The 19,478-nt window shown below is 35.9% G+C and overlaps 1 protein-coding gene across 4 annotated transcripts in view; it reads left to right on the forward strand.

Moving 5' to 3' along the window:
* LOC138707413 (uncharacterized) overlaps positions 1-19,478 on the forward strand; it is a 64,123-nt gene that overhangs the window by 14,274 nt on the left and 30,371 nt on the right. For 2 of the 4 annotated variants that reach the window (XM_069836800.1, XM_069836801.1), the window contains exons 2-6: positions 8,407-8,469; positions 9,488-9,535; positions 14,005-14,070; positions 18,372-18,437; positions 19,287-19,361. In XM_069836800.1, coding sequence (XP_069692901.1) covers positions 8,412-8,469; positions 9,488-9,535; positions 14,005-14,070; positions 18,372-18,437; positions 19,287-19,361 — 313 coding nt within the window. In that variant the 5' untranslated portion in view covers positions 8,407-8,411. Of the gene's footprint in view, positions 1-4,808; positions 5,251-8,406; positions 8,470-9,487; positions 9,536-14,004; positions 14,071-18,371; positions 18,438-19,286; positions 19,362-19,478 lie in introns of those variants that run through there. The other 2 variants (XM_069836799.1, XM_069836802.1) reach the window with 2 other exon arrangements.

The following is a 19,478-nucleotide window of genomic DNA, read 5'->3' on the forward strand; positions in this document are numbered from 1 at the left end:
AATCTTCCTCGAATTTCAACGCATATATTTCATTTGGTATTTACTTTCAAAAGAAGAAAAATGTGAGGAGGACGTTCCTCCCTTCCCTCCCCCGAGAAACCGCCACTGCATCCAGGCCACCTGTCGAACTAGGACAATCGTCGCATACAAGCTTAAGTGCGAGGGTCCGATCTGGGCTCTCGCAATTGGCTGCACATCAAAGTAGTCTTCGCTAGTGCGCCCCAGTTCCTCTATGCCAACGCTCATCAGCACAGTGCACCCTCGGGCTAGCTTGTCTCTTACCCGTGGATAAGAGACTGCACTATGGTGCATCCGTGGCTGCAGGCTGTTACGCTCCCTCCCTCTTCCTGCTGCACCACGGGGCATATTACGATGCACTGCTTACCCGTTACCATTTCAGCAAGTGCTGACGACCACTGCTCTATGCAGACTATGTAGGCCTATGCACAATAATTGGTCTGCAAGTTCCGACGTCAATCAAGCTTCCGCACAGTCTTGAATTAAATGTCCGAGAGTGTAGGCCTAAAGTAGGTACCGGTATTCTTAAAAAATGTAACATGAACAAACTAAGTAAATTTTCTTAAAAGACGAAATATGAATGTAGTAGCCCATAATTCGAAAAGCTACGAACAATGGCAAATTTCTCAAAATTATAGTAGGCCTATAGGGTAAGGTTGCGTATATCGCACCACTTTAGCATTTATAATTTTTATTGAACAAAACAATTTTTATTTTCTGCATTCCTTTACAGAAATACATTCCCAGAACATTTATCTTTCATGTAAAAAAGAATCCTTGAATTTGGTTGAATATTTTTGAAGTAGAATGACATTTTCGAAACACTTGTCAGTGGTGCCATTTAGGCAACTAGTTTCCTAAATAGCACCTGTGGTTTCTTAAATCGCACCTCTTTAACTGCAGGGAACAGGATGAAGGAAAGCTTTTAATATTGAACATATTGAACAGTATTTAATATGAATAATGTAATAAATGCAAATTACAAGTTTATTGAAATTAATGAAAGAGAGTAACGCATCTTCAAATGAAATTGAAAAAATAGAGCATAAAATAATTACCTAACATTTAAACTCTTGAATGCGTTTTTTATTGTTACACATTTGCCATGTGCTTCACCAGGCAGTTCAAACTGCCACGATTATCTCGAAGCCACCTAAGAACTGCTTCATGATTTACCTGTCTGAAATGGTTTGAAGATAGAAACATCTAAAGGTTGGGCCTCTGAATATTATGACGAGGAAGCTGAAATAGGAGCACATCATTTTCCCGAGATAATCTAGCTTCTAAATTTTTGAAATGGTTCGTTTAGGTGGACATACAGAAGCAGCAATTTTTTCTATGGCAGGTTTGAGTGGCAAATAGAATGTTTGAGCTATTCGACAAATAGTTCACTGTTGATGTAACCTGAATCAGAGCAAACAAATAACGATCCTGGAAGAACACCAGCTAATAACGTTTAAAAATTTTCATAGGTGGCACAAAATATCTGGTGCGCTTGTACAACACACACTTGTTGTATTAACACCCTTTTCACCACTTGATATTGCACCCACCTGAGCATTCCTCGTTCAGTTAAAATTTTTTGGCCTTCTTTTGTACGGCTAGAATTGCTACAGTTACTCATATCGCACCGGTGCGAATTAGGCACCTACAAAGAGGTGCGAATTAAGAAACTACGTCATTATTTCCTTCATTCTAGCCTATAATCACCACATGTTCGAAAATCGTACTAAGTTAAATGTTCTTTAATATTTCTTTTAACCAATAACATCTTAAGATTATGGATTCCTTTGCATACGAATCCGTTATTTAGTTACAAAATGTTAGCTAAATTTACATCCAACTGAGCGATTATATTAAATACTCTATCACCACGTTGCTAGCACAAAGAAGTGGCAGAAATCAAGTGACATGGTGGAAGTTCATATGGTAGATTGTAACAATAAATACCACTAGATGCTACACTACTACAGTAACTTGTTTTAAACTAGCAGTGGTGCCATTTAGGAAGCGGTGCGATTTATGCTACTCTACCCTATCTTTCTACAGTTCTATTGGGAATTACACCCTGTAGCTGAGTTAAAAAATGAATAAATAAAAATGATACGAATAAAGCGGAACGATCGTAGCATAAATCCATATTCCGTTGCAGCTGCATATAATTTTCAGGCATTTGTGCACGTTTTCTCCTTTGATTTAATTTAATTACAATATTATATGATGATAAATTATATACTGTATATAAGTTATTCAAATTAGGCCTAACACTGGGAGGGCCAGAGTGGGCAGGTCTTTCACTGCAATACCAGCTTTCTCCAGTCTTTCTTATTTTCTGTCTTCCTCTTAGTCTCGGGCTATGATCCATCGATGGACCGTTGCTTTCAATGGACCGTTGTCATATTCTTGGTCATATTGACTGCATGTGCGTGAAACATCACCCCAAAGCTTCCTCCTCGCATATGTCACTCCTGAGTTGACTTTGGTGGCAGAAGCAGACATGTAGGCAGAACAAGAAGCTCGATACGTTTTTGTTAATTGTACTATAATTTTAAAGTAACTTTAAGTACGGAGTACATTGGCCTAATTGACCGTACATGAGTGTATGGGCCTATATCCTAATTCCGAAAAATATGTAGGCCTAGATCTACAGTGGCGTGGGGTGCAATTTTGTGTGAGGGAAGCAATAATTTTGTAGGCCTACTGATAGCAGCCAACTCACATAAATATATTTGAAATCCAAAGCAATTCTCCTCTCTTTAGCAGCAAAATCATCGAACGGAAATAAACGAATCCGTAGGCCAGTTTAGGCGCTTCAAGCTAAGAATTTGAACAACAAATCCGTCTCGACCAGGACAGGCGCTCAGAGAAAGAATTTTGTGACATTTAAGATTAGAGAATTCATAGTTCTCACGATTAAAATATAATTTCTACAATAAAATTCTTCTTTTTCGCTTTATGAACACTATAGGCTACTATAGAGCTCACTGAGATAGACCAACGAGTTGGAAAGAGATTATCTCCCTTCTAACTCGTTGAGATAGACTGACATCATCTGGCCGACCTTTCACCCAGCCACTAAGTCCCAACTCCCAACTCGTCATTATCAGCTTATTTAATTTCTCTCTGGTGTCTCCAGTGCTGTCACCTAATCTCGATTAGTGATCGACATCTTCACCATCCTTAATGATGATTTCATCAGACGTGGCAACACATAACTGACGCAATCATGAGAATCATACTCCAGTTCCAAGTAGCTTGGCACGCCCACTCCCCATCTAGTAGGTGATCTGTACTGCATTAGCGCTCGATTTTCTAGGTCAAAGCCACAGAAGTTTTGGTAGTACAGTAATAAGTTATGCCTGTCGTGTAATGTAGGCTATAATTTATTACGTGTTCATATTTTTAGAATATATTCAGACGATCAGCTGCGCTCTCTCTCTCTCTCTAGCGTAATTTGGAATATTCGGATATGTAGTCTAGGCTATGTTTTTATGAGACATGGCAGGGGTCACTTTGTTAAGGTTACCAAAGGTGGAATTTCAAGAGAATGCTTCAAAAATGCTACTTTTTTGTTTTTATCGTATTAATTTAGTTTGTAGGCTGCTTTCTAATTTCACAATTCAGAATCCCTTTTTAAACTAGGGACATACAATCGCCGTCACGTGCGTGAGTGCTTGCATGCAATCTGGGGAGAATATTGAAAGAATCAAGTTGAAAACGAACGTTCAATTAAGATGCATACAGATTTTGTGTCTACGAGTACACAGTGCATCGTGTTGAAAGTCCTCTTCGCTACGTATATATATTTATGAATTAATATTAAATATCACTCTAATACTTAGGCCTACTTGATTCGCAAAATTGCGATTAAATATTCCATAGGCACTCGTATTTGCTATAATCTTCAATGCGCGGGTGCTCGTGTAAAAGAGGTTAAGTACGATTTGGCTAAACTGGAATAAGTACAGATTTGAACTAGCCACAATTACTTTTCTCTTGTATTAAAGGGGTCAAGTCATTCTTCCATCTTTGATGCAGTTACAGTGCTCCATATTTTGTGACAAAGGTGTTTTGTTCAGCCCCAGAGGAGAAAAGTTTACGTACCTTACAATTTGACTTAACCCCCTTTACACGAGCACCCGCGAAGCTAATCGTACTTGCCGCCATTTTCAACTTAAAAGGTCCACCATCACCAAACAAAAGAATTTTCAGTTTATTCATGGGCATCTAAAATAATCAGCTGCCCGCTACATGCTACTGTTGAACGAAATACGCACAACATACCCACCGGCGATGAGTAACTTTCAATTGACGCATGCGCTCTCATTTTTAGTGGAAAAAGGCATGCACAATTAAATGTGTTTCGTTTAATCCTGCATGCAATTGCTTGAATGCTTAAAGTTTAAAGAAAAGTTGAACCGTATAGATGCATATTAATTATTGGATTGATATTTAATATTTATTAATTAATACTGTATAGACTATACAAGTAATGAAGATGACGTTCAACACTACGCACTGTGTACACATAAAATCTGCATGCATCTTAACTGAACGTTAGTTTTTAACTTGGTTCTTTCAATATTCCCCCCCAGATTGCATGCGTAAACGCTTGGAAAATTGAATCTTTTAGATGCACTCAAGACTTGTTACGTTTGAAAATAGCGGGTAATTTCTCACGGTACATTCATGTAGCCACTAGGTAATTTAAGTGCATTGGATATTCTGCGTATTAGCAGCCCTGTGTCAGGTTGGGAAACATAGGAACAGAAATCAAGACACGTTTGATAACATTACGACGTCGTTTCGGTGAAGTGCGGTTGTTGGCAGTGGAGCAATCGTATCTACTTGGCACTTGCTTTAACTTTATTTACTTTTGTGATAGTGACTTTTTACATGCCATTAACAGAATAGTCATTGGATTATTAGTAATATTGATCTTTGGTTTCTTAATATGAATTAATAAAGACGTTAATATACAGACCGTATTGGTTAATTAGGATATCTTTAAATAAATCGAAACCAAACTAGCCACATTTACAACGCACGTGCTGAGACAGAGAATTTGTTTTCTGTCACTGAAGTCGTTCCCACGTAGTTATTTTGAACTCGTATTTTTTATTCTGTGTTTTTAATCATGAATAGATTACAGAATAAATTAAAGAAGAGGAAAAATAAACATACTAAGGTTTTGGCTTATTACATAAGCGATGGAAACCTAACCTTGTGCAGGTGTGTATGTACACTGTATTATATAATATTTTCGTATGATCAATTTATTTTATATTTTGCTGGGAATATTTCTTACTATGTAAGAAAGATTAGGCCAGTCTTCGATATCACCACACACAAGACTGACGTTTGATTTGAGTTTCTTTATGGGGTAGAGGTTAAGCCGAGGTATGTGACGAGGTTAGTGATTAGGGGATTATCTAAGTGACATGATGCCGAGGAATTGTGGGCTAAACTAGTACTGAAGTAGTTTCCTTTGTACTCCGTTTATAGATCCACACGTGTGGAGTAACTGTTAACGCGTCTGGCCGCGAAACCAGGTGGCCCGGGTTCGATTCCCGGTCGGGGCAAGTTACCTGGTTGAGGTTTTTTCCGGGGTTTTCCCTCAACCCAATATGAGCAATATGAGTAACTTTCGGTGTTGGACCCCGGACTCATTTCACCGGCATTATCACCTTCATCTCATTCAGACGCTAAATAACCTTAGATGTTGATAAAGCGTCGTAAAATAACCTACTAAAATAAGTAATTACTCCGTTTATACATCTTGAATATGAATATTTATTGTCAACAGCTATTTCATATACCTTATCTACCTCACATTTTGGTATAGGTGCCATTACCACTTTTATTTACATTTACATTACTTTCATTTTAACATGTCATTTGCATTTCTCCTATTACATTTATATCTTCTTCACTTACAGTTTCCCAACTTTAACCCCTACTACCATCTCAGATTCTATACTCATGCCCCTTAACCTTTAGCCTTATCTCTACTCTACTCTTTACTTTGGTCTGTTCTAATGCCGTTCTATAATTTCTACTTTATTCCAATTTGTCTACTACTTTCTATCATTCCTATTTAGTATCTGTATACTAATTTTCCTATTATCACTAATTCCGGATAAATTTCAGAACACGGATTCCTTCCTTTCCTTCTTCAAAATTCCAACCTTGTGCACACAAAATAAATTATTGGCACTGAAAAGTGCCTTTTCGTAAGCATGATGATGCGCATTCGACAAAGATAGACAGATCTGCTCTTTCTAGTATTTTAAGATATAATTGTCAGTGAGGAATACGTATACTGAAATTCCCCCCCCCCCATTATCTTCTGGCCTAGTTGCCTCATAAGTTGTACTTTTGTACTTTGTTGGTATCACTTGTGAGGTTCAGACCTGTCTTCGAACAATTGACTAAACAACAACCCACTTTAGTTAATTCTCCTACTTTTACCCAACCCTGGATTCTTCTCTTCCTCTTCCCTTTTCTCTTATTATATTATTCCCTCTCTTTCCTTCATACTTTCATTCGTATCTTTTCGTGCTCCTGTCGTCATCTCATTCCTCTTCTATTTCTTGGATCATTGTCATGTGTCATTCGCAGCTTACTTCCTTTGTCTATCTGTCCTTCCTGGTTGTTAATATGCTCACGTGTAGGCCTACTTCTGACCCTGAACATCTATATTAAAATTAAAATCCTTGGCATGACAGCCCATGAAGGGCCAACCAGCTACTGGCCTGGCGTCCACATGCGTCAGCAAAGGTGAACGATCATCTAAATAGAATGGAGGTATTGTGTAGTTTGCACGATGATTCCTCCACGCTTGTTTCCATAACAGGATTTTGTTACATATCATAGCATCCCACATTCATCCCAAATTCATCACAATGTAATGTGGGCACCTGTCCTATACACTGGCCGAAATTTCATGAGAAAATTCCTTCCCCATGAGGACTCGAACCAGTACACATTGTGTAACGTGAGTCCAGGCATGATGTTTTAGGATCCTTAGACCACGGTGCTAGGTCGCGAGATTTACATCCCTATTATGCAATGGATATCAATCAAAATATTTATTTAAAAAGTGAATGTGACTTAATGGGAAGTAAGCATACAAGTAGAAAAACAAAATAATATCTTGATTATCTTTACATGTAATAAACAGAAAATCACCTATTTTATCGACTGTGAAATGATTGAATGAAAATATTACATTTATTTTTAATCAAAATGTAAGAACAGCTTTATTAGGAAATTATTTATACATTTTGTTTGTAGCAATTCTAAATATCACTTAATAAAAATAGATAAAAAGGCATATTAGTATTATCGCTTTTAATGTTGCCTTTTTTCTCTGGAAAAATTTTAGGATTTTGTCGAAGTTTAATAAACTCCTACTAATTTCATATTCAATGTAGCCTACATAATTACCAAACTGCTCAAACGTTCTTGCAACATTGATGATTTCAGTCATATAATTAATCAGTCAAATGCCTAGAATATGGGATTTTTTCCATTTATTTTCTAATATGTGAGTAAACGTTTGTGATGTTATTAATATTTATATCTCATATGTTGATAGCTTTGGAATGTAATATGTTCTGCAAGTTGATAGTTCAATTGTGTTATCTGCAGAGAACACTTTTGGTGACGAAAAAATTCCAGTTTTTTTTTTTTTTTTTTTTTTTAAGAGATCCTGGGACAGTCATGCCCCGTTACTAGTCTGAAGATAGCCACTGCTGTTCTTCTTGGAGAATTACTAATCATATTTCAGTTTTTTAAATTTCGCGCCAATAATTATTTCCACTAAATTGTTTCATGATCATTTAATACTGTCCATTTATAATTTTTCTTTATTAATAATTTTGTTGAATCTGTAATATAAAACCCCAGAATGAAATTTTTGTAGGTTTGTGGCCCCTTTCTTCTATCTCAAGTAAATATTTGATCAGTTTAAGCTTGGAAAATCTTCTTTCCACTGATGCCACAGTTACTGGGATTGTCAGAATAATCCGAAAGATGAGTAAATTTGCAAATGCAGTAAACCTAATGTTGAAGCAAGGAACTCAACCATTTATTCATTGGGATTTTAATCTCTATAGGCAGAATTGGCTTAAGAGACTTCATTCCTTCACAAAGCATGTAGCTATCTATATCAGACACTTTCATGGTATTCATCTGTTATTTTATATATCCTAATTCGTCAATGCCACTCTCAGATCTGCGCATTTTGTTGTATTCTTGGACAAATAAATCATTGTACTTAGATGCCTAATTGGAATAAATCAGTCCAATTGGCTTAAACCTGGCTGTGGGTGTGCGATATTTCATTGTGTAATATATCCTCTTGCATTTTCATATATTTTACAGGTATTATGGAGAGGAATCTAGGACAACCAGGAGGTCTCCGTTATAGGCAGTTCATTGCTAATGGTGAGTAACTACGGTGGGGAGTTCAATTTACTCTTTTAGTTGCATAAGTTGAAAGATGGAACTGTATTCATTGTCAACACGAAAGAGAAATCAGGCTGTTGTTTTAGATCCCACAGTTCGTTCATTTGCAAAAAAAAAAAAAAAAAAAAAAAAAAAAATATGACCCATGTATTCCCGACTTAAGCAACCATTATGATATATCCCTCAACAACTGGGCAATCATGGGTATACTTTTTGGCAGTAGAGGTAGTATCTCAAAATTTACATAGGGTCTATTCCACTAAACTGTGGAAAATATTATCTTAAACATAATCAAGGACTCCTTAAGGATTTTGAATCACCACCTTTATTAGAATTTTTGATTTGTTATATTATTTTAGATTTAAATTATCTCTTGTTTTATACACGTGTACATTATTAAATGATTTATTTTCTAGGTTTACATATATTGACTAAATATTTTATTATGTTGATTCAAAATGCTGATTTTCTATTTTATTTTTTTCTGTTACAATATTTTATTATATTTCTTATGCATTCAGAATATTCTGTTTTTAAAAATTCAGGATCTTGTGGTCTGCCAAGATTGTTGATCTGGTGTTTTGAATAAATTCTATCTAAAATTCTCAGTCATTGTCTTACAGGCTTATTTCCGTCCTTCCAATTAATGATCAGGCGAGGGTTCATTCCTCGGTGCAGGAGCGAATTTCTTTCCATTAATAACAAATATCTTTTTGTGTTCATTATTATCGAATAAATCTTGTGATATAGAAACATACAAACAGTGATAAATATGAAAAGAGAATGTTGTTCTGTCGATTACATAGATTTTATATATTAACAGGCCTAATTATTTTTGAGTCTTTATTATTAAACAGTACTTTTACAATTGCAACCCTTTTAATTCCCAAAAAGAGTTTTGTAAACCCCTTCTACCGAGAGAGCATTTTGTATTGTGTTGTTGTTAAGTGTATTCCATTGTGTAATATACACTCTTGCATTTTTATATAATTCACAGATGGAAACAGGATCCTGAATGCCTCACCAACTCCCGTCATTGTTTTTGGTGAGTAACTGAGTTGGGGATCTCATTTTACTCTTTAGTTGCGCAAGTGAATAGAAAAAAATATGTATATTATCATCACCAAAGTGACCAGTAAAATCTCAGTTATTTTTAATTTAATAATCAAGGTAATTAATGATACATTAACATGTTAAACATAGACCTTTAAACAAGCAATATCACACTGCAATGGAAAGTGGCCACATTTTGACGTACATATTTGGCTTACCAATGTTCAATAAAGACTATGTATGAGAGTGGTGTGTAGAGGAACTTGTATTAATCATGTCATAAAGATGATAAACTGAGAGTGATGCTCAGGTGTGGGTTTGATTAGCTCTCGGATCAATTTCCCTTTTCTTTTTCCCCACATATAAGGCTGATGTCAGGTATTCTATATCGAATCCTCTGCGTAATCTCCCGAAATGCCATCTCTCTATCACCATTTCCATTGATGCTAAATAACCTAGTTGGTGATACAGCGTCACTGAGTAATAAAAATGAGAGTATGAACTACAGAAACTTGAGTATTCTTCAACAGAAAAATATATAGATTCTGCAAAGAATGGCCCATGGTCCGAAGTGACAAACCCTAGCACCAAAACCATGAAATACTGTGAACGTTTCATTTACGATTTAACTTGCACTTCCACTCTACTGACTCTGACATTTATACGTTAAATGGTAGAACTGAAAATTGTTATGAGAATGTAATATTTCAAATTGAAGTTAGCAGTATAGATGAGATAGTCCTGTGTGCAAATAATGTATAATTTTCCATCAGTGGCAGTATTAAAAAATATCCATTTGAGTTTGTGTTGTCTAAAGTATGTCCATTTTATATATATGGCTACTTGCAGAAAGAAGGAGAGCTGAAAGTTACACAGAGAACACTCACTTAACACTATCTCAAACAAGAGAGTTTGCAAATCTTCAGGGAAAACAGGCAGTCAAGACTTCCAGAGTACTTATCAGTATTATGATATCCAAAAGGGCTGTGAATTGTTAACGTTTATTAAAAATGGAGTGATTTCTCATTAGAGTGGAATAAAAATTCCAGAAGAGCATAACCTGAGAATCTTAGTTATTAAAGTAAAGGCAGAGAAATACTGAGGTTCATAATTGAATGGTACAGGAAAAGAACGAGCTCAGTTCAGTTTGGCAAATGTTTCAGGAGAGTAGCTTAAAGTGTGTCTTTAGCATATAGGGTAAAGTTTGGTAGTACCATGATATGAGTAATATTGTGATACTGTGTTTAAGATTTTATCATGGTTTTAGTGAGTGAGAGAAGGAACGGTTTTGTGCAGCAACGTGTGCAGGATCAATCCGTTAATACACTGACACAAGAAACTGGTCTTTCTCACATTCAGTAAAATCATGATAAATTTTGAAACTATCACGATATTAGCCATATCACAATATTGTGACTTTTATTTATACCTTTAATTACTCACCCGTCAACAATGTGTATTCCACTCGACACAGCAACACAGTAGTCGTTATTGCATTCCACACAGTGACAATGACAATACACGAGTATAACTGAGAAGAACAACAATGTACTCCTAATTTCAACTACTGTTCACTAAGCACTATGTGCAGAACAAAACTGTCAGTTCTCAGTTCATTCACCTTGGCTAGTTCTTCTAGCTCACTCACTCAAGTTCACTGTACGTCGAACCCGAGACCACCCATGTACAGTTCACTACACATCGAACCCAAGCCTCTGGATACGTCGCACTTGCCTGGATACTGCCACAGTTACAGACTCAATCAAGTTCACTGCACATCGGACCCCGGTCTTCCAGCTACGGTCCACGGCATGTCGAACCCCGGTCTCGAAGGCTGGTTTCCTTGCTCGCTCAAAGACTCACATGTAGACTGACTTCCGAAGACTCACTCAAGTTCACTGCACATCGAAGTCAAGACTTGAAGGCTGGCTGAAGGAAAGCTCACTCTCTCGCTACTCACGGTGTAAACAATTCCAAGGTTACAAAATTTAAACTTTGGTCCGACTCACATGTTCCGCAAAATAGAAACAGTATCATATCAATAGCCCTCTTGCACTTTTTAAGTAACAATCAGAAAATTATCAGCAAAGAACAAAAGTTTTCAGAACCCGGCCAGAGTCTTGTACAAGAGATTGATGCAGTGCACAGTGTCATTGAAAACAAACTAAAATTTACATAAATATTCAGTCCAGTATCATTAATAAGAAACCTTAAAGCAATTCAGACTCACAAAGTGCACCTAATTGTACATGAAATGATGACGAAAGACTTTTTTTTGACTATGAGATGGCTATTTCGAAAGGCATGAACTTCTCTACTATACCTTACTGTAAAGTTAAACATATTGTTTGCAATAAAGAAAATATTTTTGTAATCAAGTATAGGTTAAACTGTAACAGTGAATTTGTTGATTAAAGCTTTTTAAAGAAAAATCAACAAGAGCACATTTTGTGACATCATCTGAAGGGAATAATATGAATTTAACCATGCTCATTATTTTGCCTTGTACCAGTCACGTGAGTAGTCCTTCTGAAAAAGTGAAATATCTTACGTCAATGAATCCCTATATGCTGACAGTTGATGTACAATTTTACAAAAATGTGTTTAAAACATGTTAACAAGTAGACATTAGTTGTGTTTTGGACATACACATCTGGTAATTAAAGGGTTTTGACATTTATATTGTCATAGGTTCTATCTCCAATACATTTGTTTACAATACAGCCATTATGTGCCAGTGAAAATATTTGTTTAAGTGTCAATAAATATTTCGTAACTAATATAAAATTGTTGTGTATTTGATTTTTCTGTAACTTCACTATAAAAATTGTTATAGCATTCATAACCTACAATCACTGTTTTCTCAGAATCAAGTTTTGTGGAGTTAGAACAGTTAAAACTCTAGTGACGATTTGCTAAACTCCCTACGTGACACAGGGTCTCGTGGATTTAATTGCTTTACAATCTGTAACTTGTAGGGATGGAACTTCAATTCATGCAGTATTCTTTGTACGCTCTTTGTCCCAGTCTGTAGTGCCGATGCATGTTGACGAACAGAGCGGCAAGGGCTCCTTTCGATGGCAACCCAAACAGCTTCAGTCTTCTCTGGGGTATGTGCCATTCGAACACCACCTGGGAGTTTCTTTTTCAAGGCTGAACCCGTTTGTTCAAAATGATGCACCCATGTTGTAATCGCATGAGTCGATGGGACCATCCATTGCGTCCTAGCTGGTAATGCTGTCGAAATATCCTTTGTGCAGCAGTCACACTATCACCCTGCTTGTAAAACATTCTCACAGTGACAAGAGGTTCCGCACCACTCCAATGCTGCATGATTACTAAATGGCAAAGACTTTGCAATAACGTCTCATCGATTCCAAACAACTGCCAGCATTACAGAGTTGCCAACACTACATTAAAAATTTTCTGCTTCCCTGCGCCACCATGTATGTTTGTATGTATGTATAGTCCGGGTCAGCTTACTTCATACCTTAAGGGTGAAACCTAATCATTTTTCCCCCATCACTACATATGCTAGTGGATTGTGGTGATTTTCTAATTTGCAGGTTGAATTTTCTTTTGCCAACTTCGTTTCGAATTTCGATACTGACAAATATTACAAATGGTAGTGATTTTGAAACTGGTATGTTGGCAGCTGAGACAAATATCGACAATATTTGTCGGTACTGGAGTTCCATAAAAATAAAATTGTACTAGATTTCTGAGCCGGTTACTGGAGGCTAATGACATTTGAACATACTAACAATTAATCAATATCAGTATTAATATTAATACATAATATTTATTTTGTGTGTTAGGTTGTGGTTATAATTCAAAATTATAATCACGTAAGTTTTCGGAGTTAGTACTAATAATTTCATGTGGTCAAACAAAATACGTTTTTAGGTTAGGTCTCGTGAGTCAATTGTTTAGTCAAACCAATGAATTTCGTATTGCCAGACAAAATACTTGACATGTTGATCCCTTTCCCGTATAGTTTGCCTACGAAAATATGTTAAAAATTATTGAATTATTTAGAATAACCTTTCAACATAAAGTACTGTAAGAAAATAAGTCATTTAGTACGTAGGATCGTGTGATATCTGGTAACAGTTGGCAACACTGACAAGGCGGCAATATGTGCTGTTTAGGAACTGTTCTTATGTGATCCTCACTATATGTATGTATATACAGACACACACACACACACACACACACATACACACACTTTCTCTCTCTCTCTCGCCCTCTATCTACCCCTCCCTCTCCCCCTCTCTTTCTCCCCCTCCTTCTCTCTCTCTCTCTCTCTCTCTCTCTCTCTCTCTCTCCAATTGAGTATTTTTTTAATACTCTTAAACTCATTTGTGACGCCATTTTACCTTGGACAATACCTTGACTTACATTGTGTGTACGGTATATCATTGTGTAATATATCCTCTTGTATTTTCATATATTTTACAGCCAACCCTCTGCAGGTTCCATTGGAGCCTCCATCATTTTTGCGCGATGGGACTCCAGTGCTATATGGTGAGTAACTGGTGGGAAGCTCAATTTATTCTTTTATACATCTTGATTACACAACTTTTAACACTATATCACTTCGGAAATTATAATGCATTTCTTTCACGTATTAATTACGTACCTTGTTGTTGACTAGTTTCAACCTGTTGTAGGTTATCTTCAGAACTGGGCGTTTTTGGTTTTCGCGTTTCAGAGGCAGATATCTTTGTTGTTAGCAAAATTTTTTAACCAGAAATCGTAAGACTAAAAGCGACTCTTATTCCAACGTAAAAGTTCGTATTTTCGAATAAAGTTGGCTTTATGCATATTGTAACGACAATATTTCAGTTGCAGTGTAAATTTATGTTTGTTGTTAACATCTCATATGCGTCGTTTATAACGTAGCAGAGGCTGAATTTTATGTGGGGTGAGAGTGACACTTCATCAGTGTTCAGTAGGTTAATCAACCAGATAGAGAAGTTTAAGGTTCATCTGCTAAAATCATTAGAACATTTGCACCGGTGACAGCATTTCAAAAAGTAATTCATTTGAATTTATTAGGTCAAATGTAAGCCCATTTTGTGTAGGCGTACATAAAGAAGGAAGAGAAGACCCAAAAAAACACAGAATACAATCCGATAATACTACCTCCAGCAACAGTTTCCGCAGATCTTCAAGAACAACAGACATCCTGAATTCTAACTACTGCTCACTATGATGGAATTAAAAAAGGGCAATTACTTCTTAATTATAATGAAAAATACAGTGATTTCTGTTTACAGCGAACTAAAAAATCCATAAGTTCATAAAGCTGAGAATCTTATTTATTAAAATAATAGGAAGGATGTACAGATCTTTCAAATTATAGAAATGAAGTCAGGGATCAAATTTGAGAATGGACACTTACATCCATACAGATGTTTGTGTGTGCATGCGTGCGCGTGCAACATATGTACAGTTGTACATGCATATATATATATAATATATACGAACGTACATATTTAATGAGGTTTATTGGAGTGGCGTATGCTGAACCTGGAGTATGTGTGTTCTGTTAAAAATAAATAATTGGTCTATAGTCGCACGAGTTTAGTAGAAATTTCAAATTCATTAACTACTCGTGCTACGTGAGTAAATAAACCATCTGTTGTTCTATCAGCACTAACATCTACAAAGCCCAAGAATCTTTCATAGACATAGTGGAGAACTGTAGATAGTTGAGATTTGTTCTCAATATCAGAAGTTTCGTCAAGTATTATAGCTGCAAATGAAACTGAGTTAATTTCATTTTTTTATTTCTTTTTCTACAGCAGTAATAGCTTTTATGGTATCATTTTGAATCAATGAAGAAGTTCCTGGAAGCACTGTGAAAGAATTTAGATGATTTTCTAATGGTAAACCCATATTTTTTTTCACACATTCAAAAATTCTAAAAAATTTTCTTTGTTCAAAGAACTATCTGATTTGTCATGTCCCCGTAGATGGAGCTCCTGGTTAGCTAGACGAAAAAATAGCGTCAATGATTCGTATTAATACATCTCTATTTTTCTTTACCCCTTCATTTTATTTATTGGTATCAGTTCTTAATTGATCATCAAGTAAAGTATCAAGTCACTGGAATAATTTCAAGGAAAAAATTGTTCAGGAGTTGGGTATCGATCTTGGGACTCTTCGCTTAGTGTACAAATACTCTACCGACTGAGCTACCCCAGGAACCATACACGACAGTCACAATTCGTCCCTTTATATCCACACAACTCATCCCCATTTAACTTGTGTGGATATAAAGGGAAGAATTGTGATTGTGTCGTGTATGGTTCTTGGGGTAGCTCAGTCGGTAAAGCATTCGTGTGCTAAGCGAAGGGTCCCGGGATCGTTACCCGGCCCCGGAACAATTTTTCCCTTGAAATTATTCAAGCCTGCTTCACAGGAAGCTTCTACCTGGGAAAGTCAGATTTGCGTATCAATTCACTGTTTGCCGAAAAGTTTTGATTTCAGGAAGCATTATACATGAGTTTGAGATTTTGAATGTTTTTGCTGTGCACTACACAAGTGATTTAAGTCAGCAAATCCATACTTACTCCAAGCCTCATTTTTGTTAGGAAACAATAAGCATGGCCAGCAAAATATCCTGTTTGAAATTTCACATTCCACTAACCATTCTACGTTTTCATATAGTGAAATAGAAAAATGTGTGGTATATTGTCCGCTTTTTGTTTTATATTGTTCATGGATTATATTGACATGACGTCATGTTTGGCATATGATACACTTACTATGAGGGAACACTTGCATTTTCTTTGTGCTGCTGTTGAAATTCTATTCATGATTCAAAACTAAACCTCATTGACTGTTTACAATCCATTCTAATGATAAAGACTGATACTACAATGATCTTTCCTATGATTTAAATTATTTGTTCATTTACGTAAATGATTTATTTTTACTGGCAGAGTTAAGACCATCATTGGCGTAGCATAGGTTTCAAGTTTGGGGTCACACTAGAGGTAATATAGGGAAACAAGAAAACATTCGGGACAAAAAAAGAAATAGAGGCATTCCTGACAGGGATGAATGGAATGAGATTGTGTTCATTTATTTATTTTTTGTGTGTGTGTGCATGTGCATTGTTATGGAGTAAAAATTTGATGAAAAAAGATACACACACACAGATATATATTCATAGAGTTTGTTGTAATGTATGTCTGTTACAGACTGCATATATATTGTATTCGCGTCATGCTTGATCTGAAGAACGCAGAAAATTTCAACCGCTGATTACTTCAAGGTTGCGCTGGGCTATATGTTAACAGTCTTTGGCACAGCTCAGTACAGTGTGAGATTTTAGTGATAGAAGACGTGTGTGCTTGTGTACTTCTTTTAATTGCGTTTGAATTGTATGTGCTGTGCATTAAATTAGTTGTTTAGATAATTGAAATGCCATCTGAAAGTTTACTCTACGACTGAATATTTATGTACGAAACTTCCGTCGAAAGGGATTCATGCTGACAAGTGTGTAGGAATGTGTAAAGAAATTCCCCGATATTCGACCTTCAAATAGAGGTACAGTTCGAAACCTTTTCATTAGATTAAAGAAATGGGATCTCTGAACTCTAAAATTCATAGGCCAAAGGGAAGGATTCTCACAGAAGCAAAACTTGATGATATTGGTGCATCACTTGAATGTTCTACTAATAAATATTTACATCATGTTGCACAAGAAGTAGGCATACCAAAATCTTCAGCCCATATGGCTACTAAACTTTCAAAATTGAAACCTTACTGAGTTACTGTAGTCCAAGAATTATGGCCGCATGGCAACGGAAGTCTAATGAATTTATATAATTGGATTTTACAAAACATTGTTGATGGTATTGTTGATCCACATTTATCATTTTCTCTGATGGAACATGGTCTCATTTACGTGGTTATGTATGTTCGCAGGACAATAGATACTGTTGCACAGAAAATCCATGATTCATTCGCGAAGTTCCTGTGCATGATGGAAATGTTATTGTGTGGTGTGCCATAACAGGAAATCGAGTAATAGGACTGATATTTTTTGAAGATACTGTAAATTCAGAGAGGTATCATACTCAAATACTCGCACAGATTTTTGAACAATTATCTGATAATGAGAGACAGCATGCATATTTTCAACAAGACTCTGCCACAGCCCATATTGCAGTTGCTTCTTTGGAGGCTATAAGGGAGATTTTTAGTGACAATAGGCTATTTCTACAATGTTGTGGCCCACACGTTTCCCAGATATAATCGCGTGCGATTATTATTTGTGGGAACCCTAAAAAATAGAGTCTATAGAAATAACCCACACACCGTCAATGAACTGAAAGACAATATAAGAATAAAAATTAGAAGAATAACGAAAGAAGAACTTTTGCGTGTGAATTCAAATCTCATCAAAATATGTCGGGAATGTCTGAATGCTAATGGACATCGCTTTCAGCAACTAATGTAACACAACTTAGTGAAATAAAATGATGATTTTGTGCATGCCATTAATTAATGGAAGCTGTGTGAGTGCAATATGCTGGAGATACGGATTTGAAATGTCGTACTTTACCTTGCGTACTACAGGCTTGCTTCCACCCATGTTCTTCGGATCAAACTTGAAGCAAACACACTGTATTATCAGGCCCAGTTTATTTGTGAATTGGTAAACATATACAGTCGTCTTACAATAGAACTTTTTAATACTCTTAAACCCATTTGTTATACCCTTTTACCTTGGAAATAGCTTTTATTACATTGTGTGTATGGTATATCATTGTGTAATATATCCTCTTGCATTTTTATATATTTTACAGATAATCCTCTGCAGATCGTGTTGGTGCATCCACAATTTGGACAGAATGGGGTCCAAAGGCAGTATGGTGAGTAACTGTGGTGGGAAGCTCAATTTACTCTTTTAGTTATGTAAGTAAAAAATGTAAATATGTTCATTGTCAAGACGGAAGTGACAGTGAAATTCTCAGTTATTGTCTTACTATAATCTTATTTTCGTTTTTAAATTAATGTTCAAGCGAATTTATGATACTTTTACATGTTAAATATAGTGATATAAGAATGTTGTATCACATTGCTACAGAAATTGGCTAGTACTTGTCATATGTATTTGTCTTATCAATAAGAATATTATATAAAACTTCTCTCTTAACCGATTCATATGCGTATTTAAAATCTATGAATAACTGATATATATATATATATATATATATATATATATACATTAAAACCCTGATAAGACGCTGTTCAAGGGACTGCGTGTTAGGCGGGTATACGAATTTTGACTTATATATAGTATATATTAGCATTTTTCTTTATTGAAATATATGATTCATGAAAGGTATTATTCCATTATGCAATTACTGTACGTCAAAGACATTTACAATATGTACTGAAATAAAAATGATGATTGTGTGCATGCCATTAATTAATGGAAGCTATGTGAGTGCAATATGCTGGAGATTATGGATCTGAAATGTCGTACTTGCTCCCACCCAAGTTCTTCGGATCAAGCTTGATGCAAACACACTGTATTATCAGGCCCAGTTTACTTGTGAATTCGTAAACATGTACGGTCCTTTTACAATTGAGAATTTTTTTAGTACTCTTAAACTCGTTTGTAATGTCCTTTTACCTTGGAAAATAGCTTGTATTACATTGTGTGTATGGTATATTATTGTATAATACGCCTTCTTACATTTTCATATACTTTACAGATAACCCTCTGCTCCTGTTGGAGCGTGCAGTGGAGCGTCCACAATTTGGACGCGGTGGGACCCAAAGGCAATGTGGTGAGTAACTATGTTGTTAAGCTCAATTTACTCTTTTAGTTATGTAAGTAAAAAAGGAAATATAGGCTATTCATTGTCAAGACGAAAATGACAATAAAATTCTCAGTCATTATCTTA

Source organism: Periplaneta americana, chromosome 10 (genome assembly GCF_040183065.1).
Source record: "Periplaneta americana isolate PAMFEO1 chromosome 10, P.americana_PAMFEO1_priV1, whole genome shotgun sequence".
Taxonomy (NCBI): Eukaryota; Metazoa; Arthropoda; class Insecta; order Blattodea; family Blattidae; genus Periplaneta; species Periplaneta americana.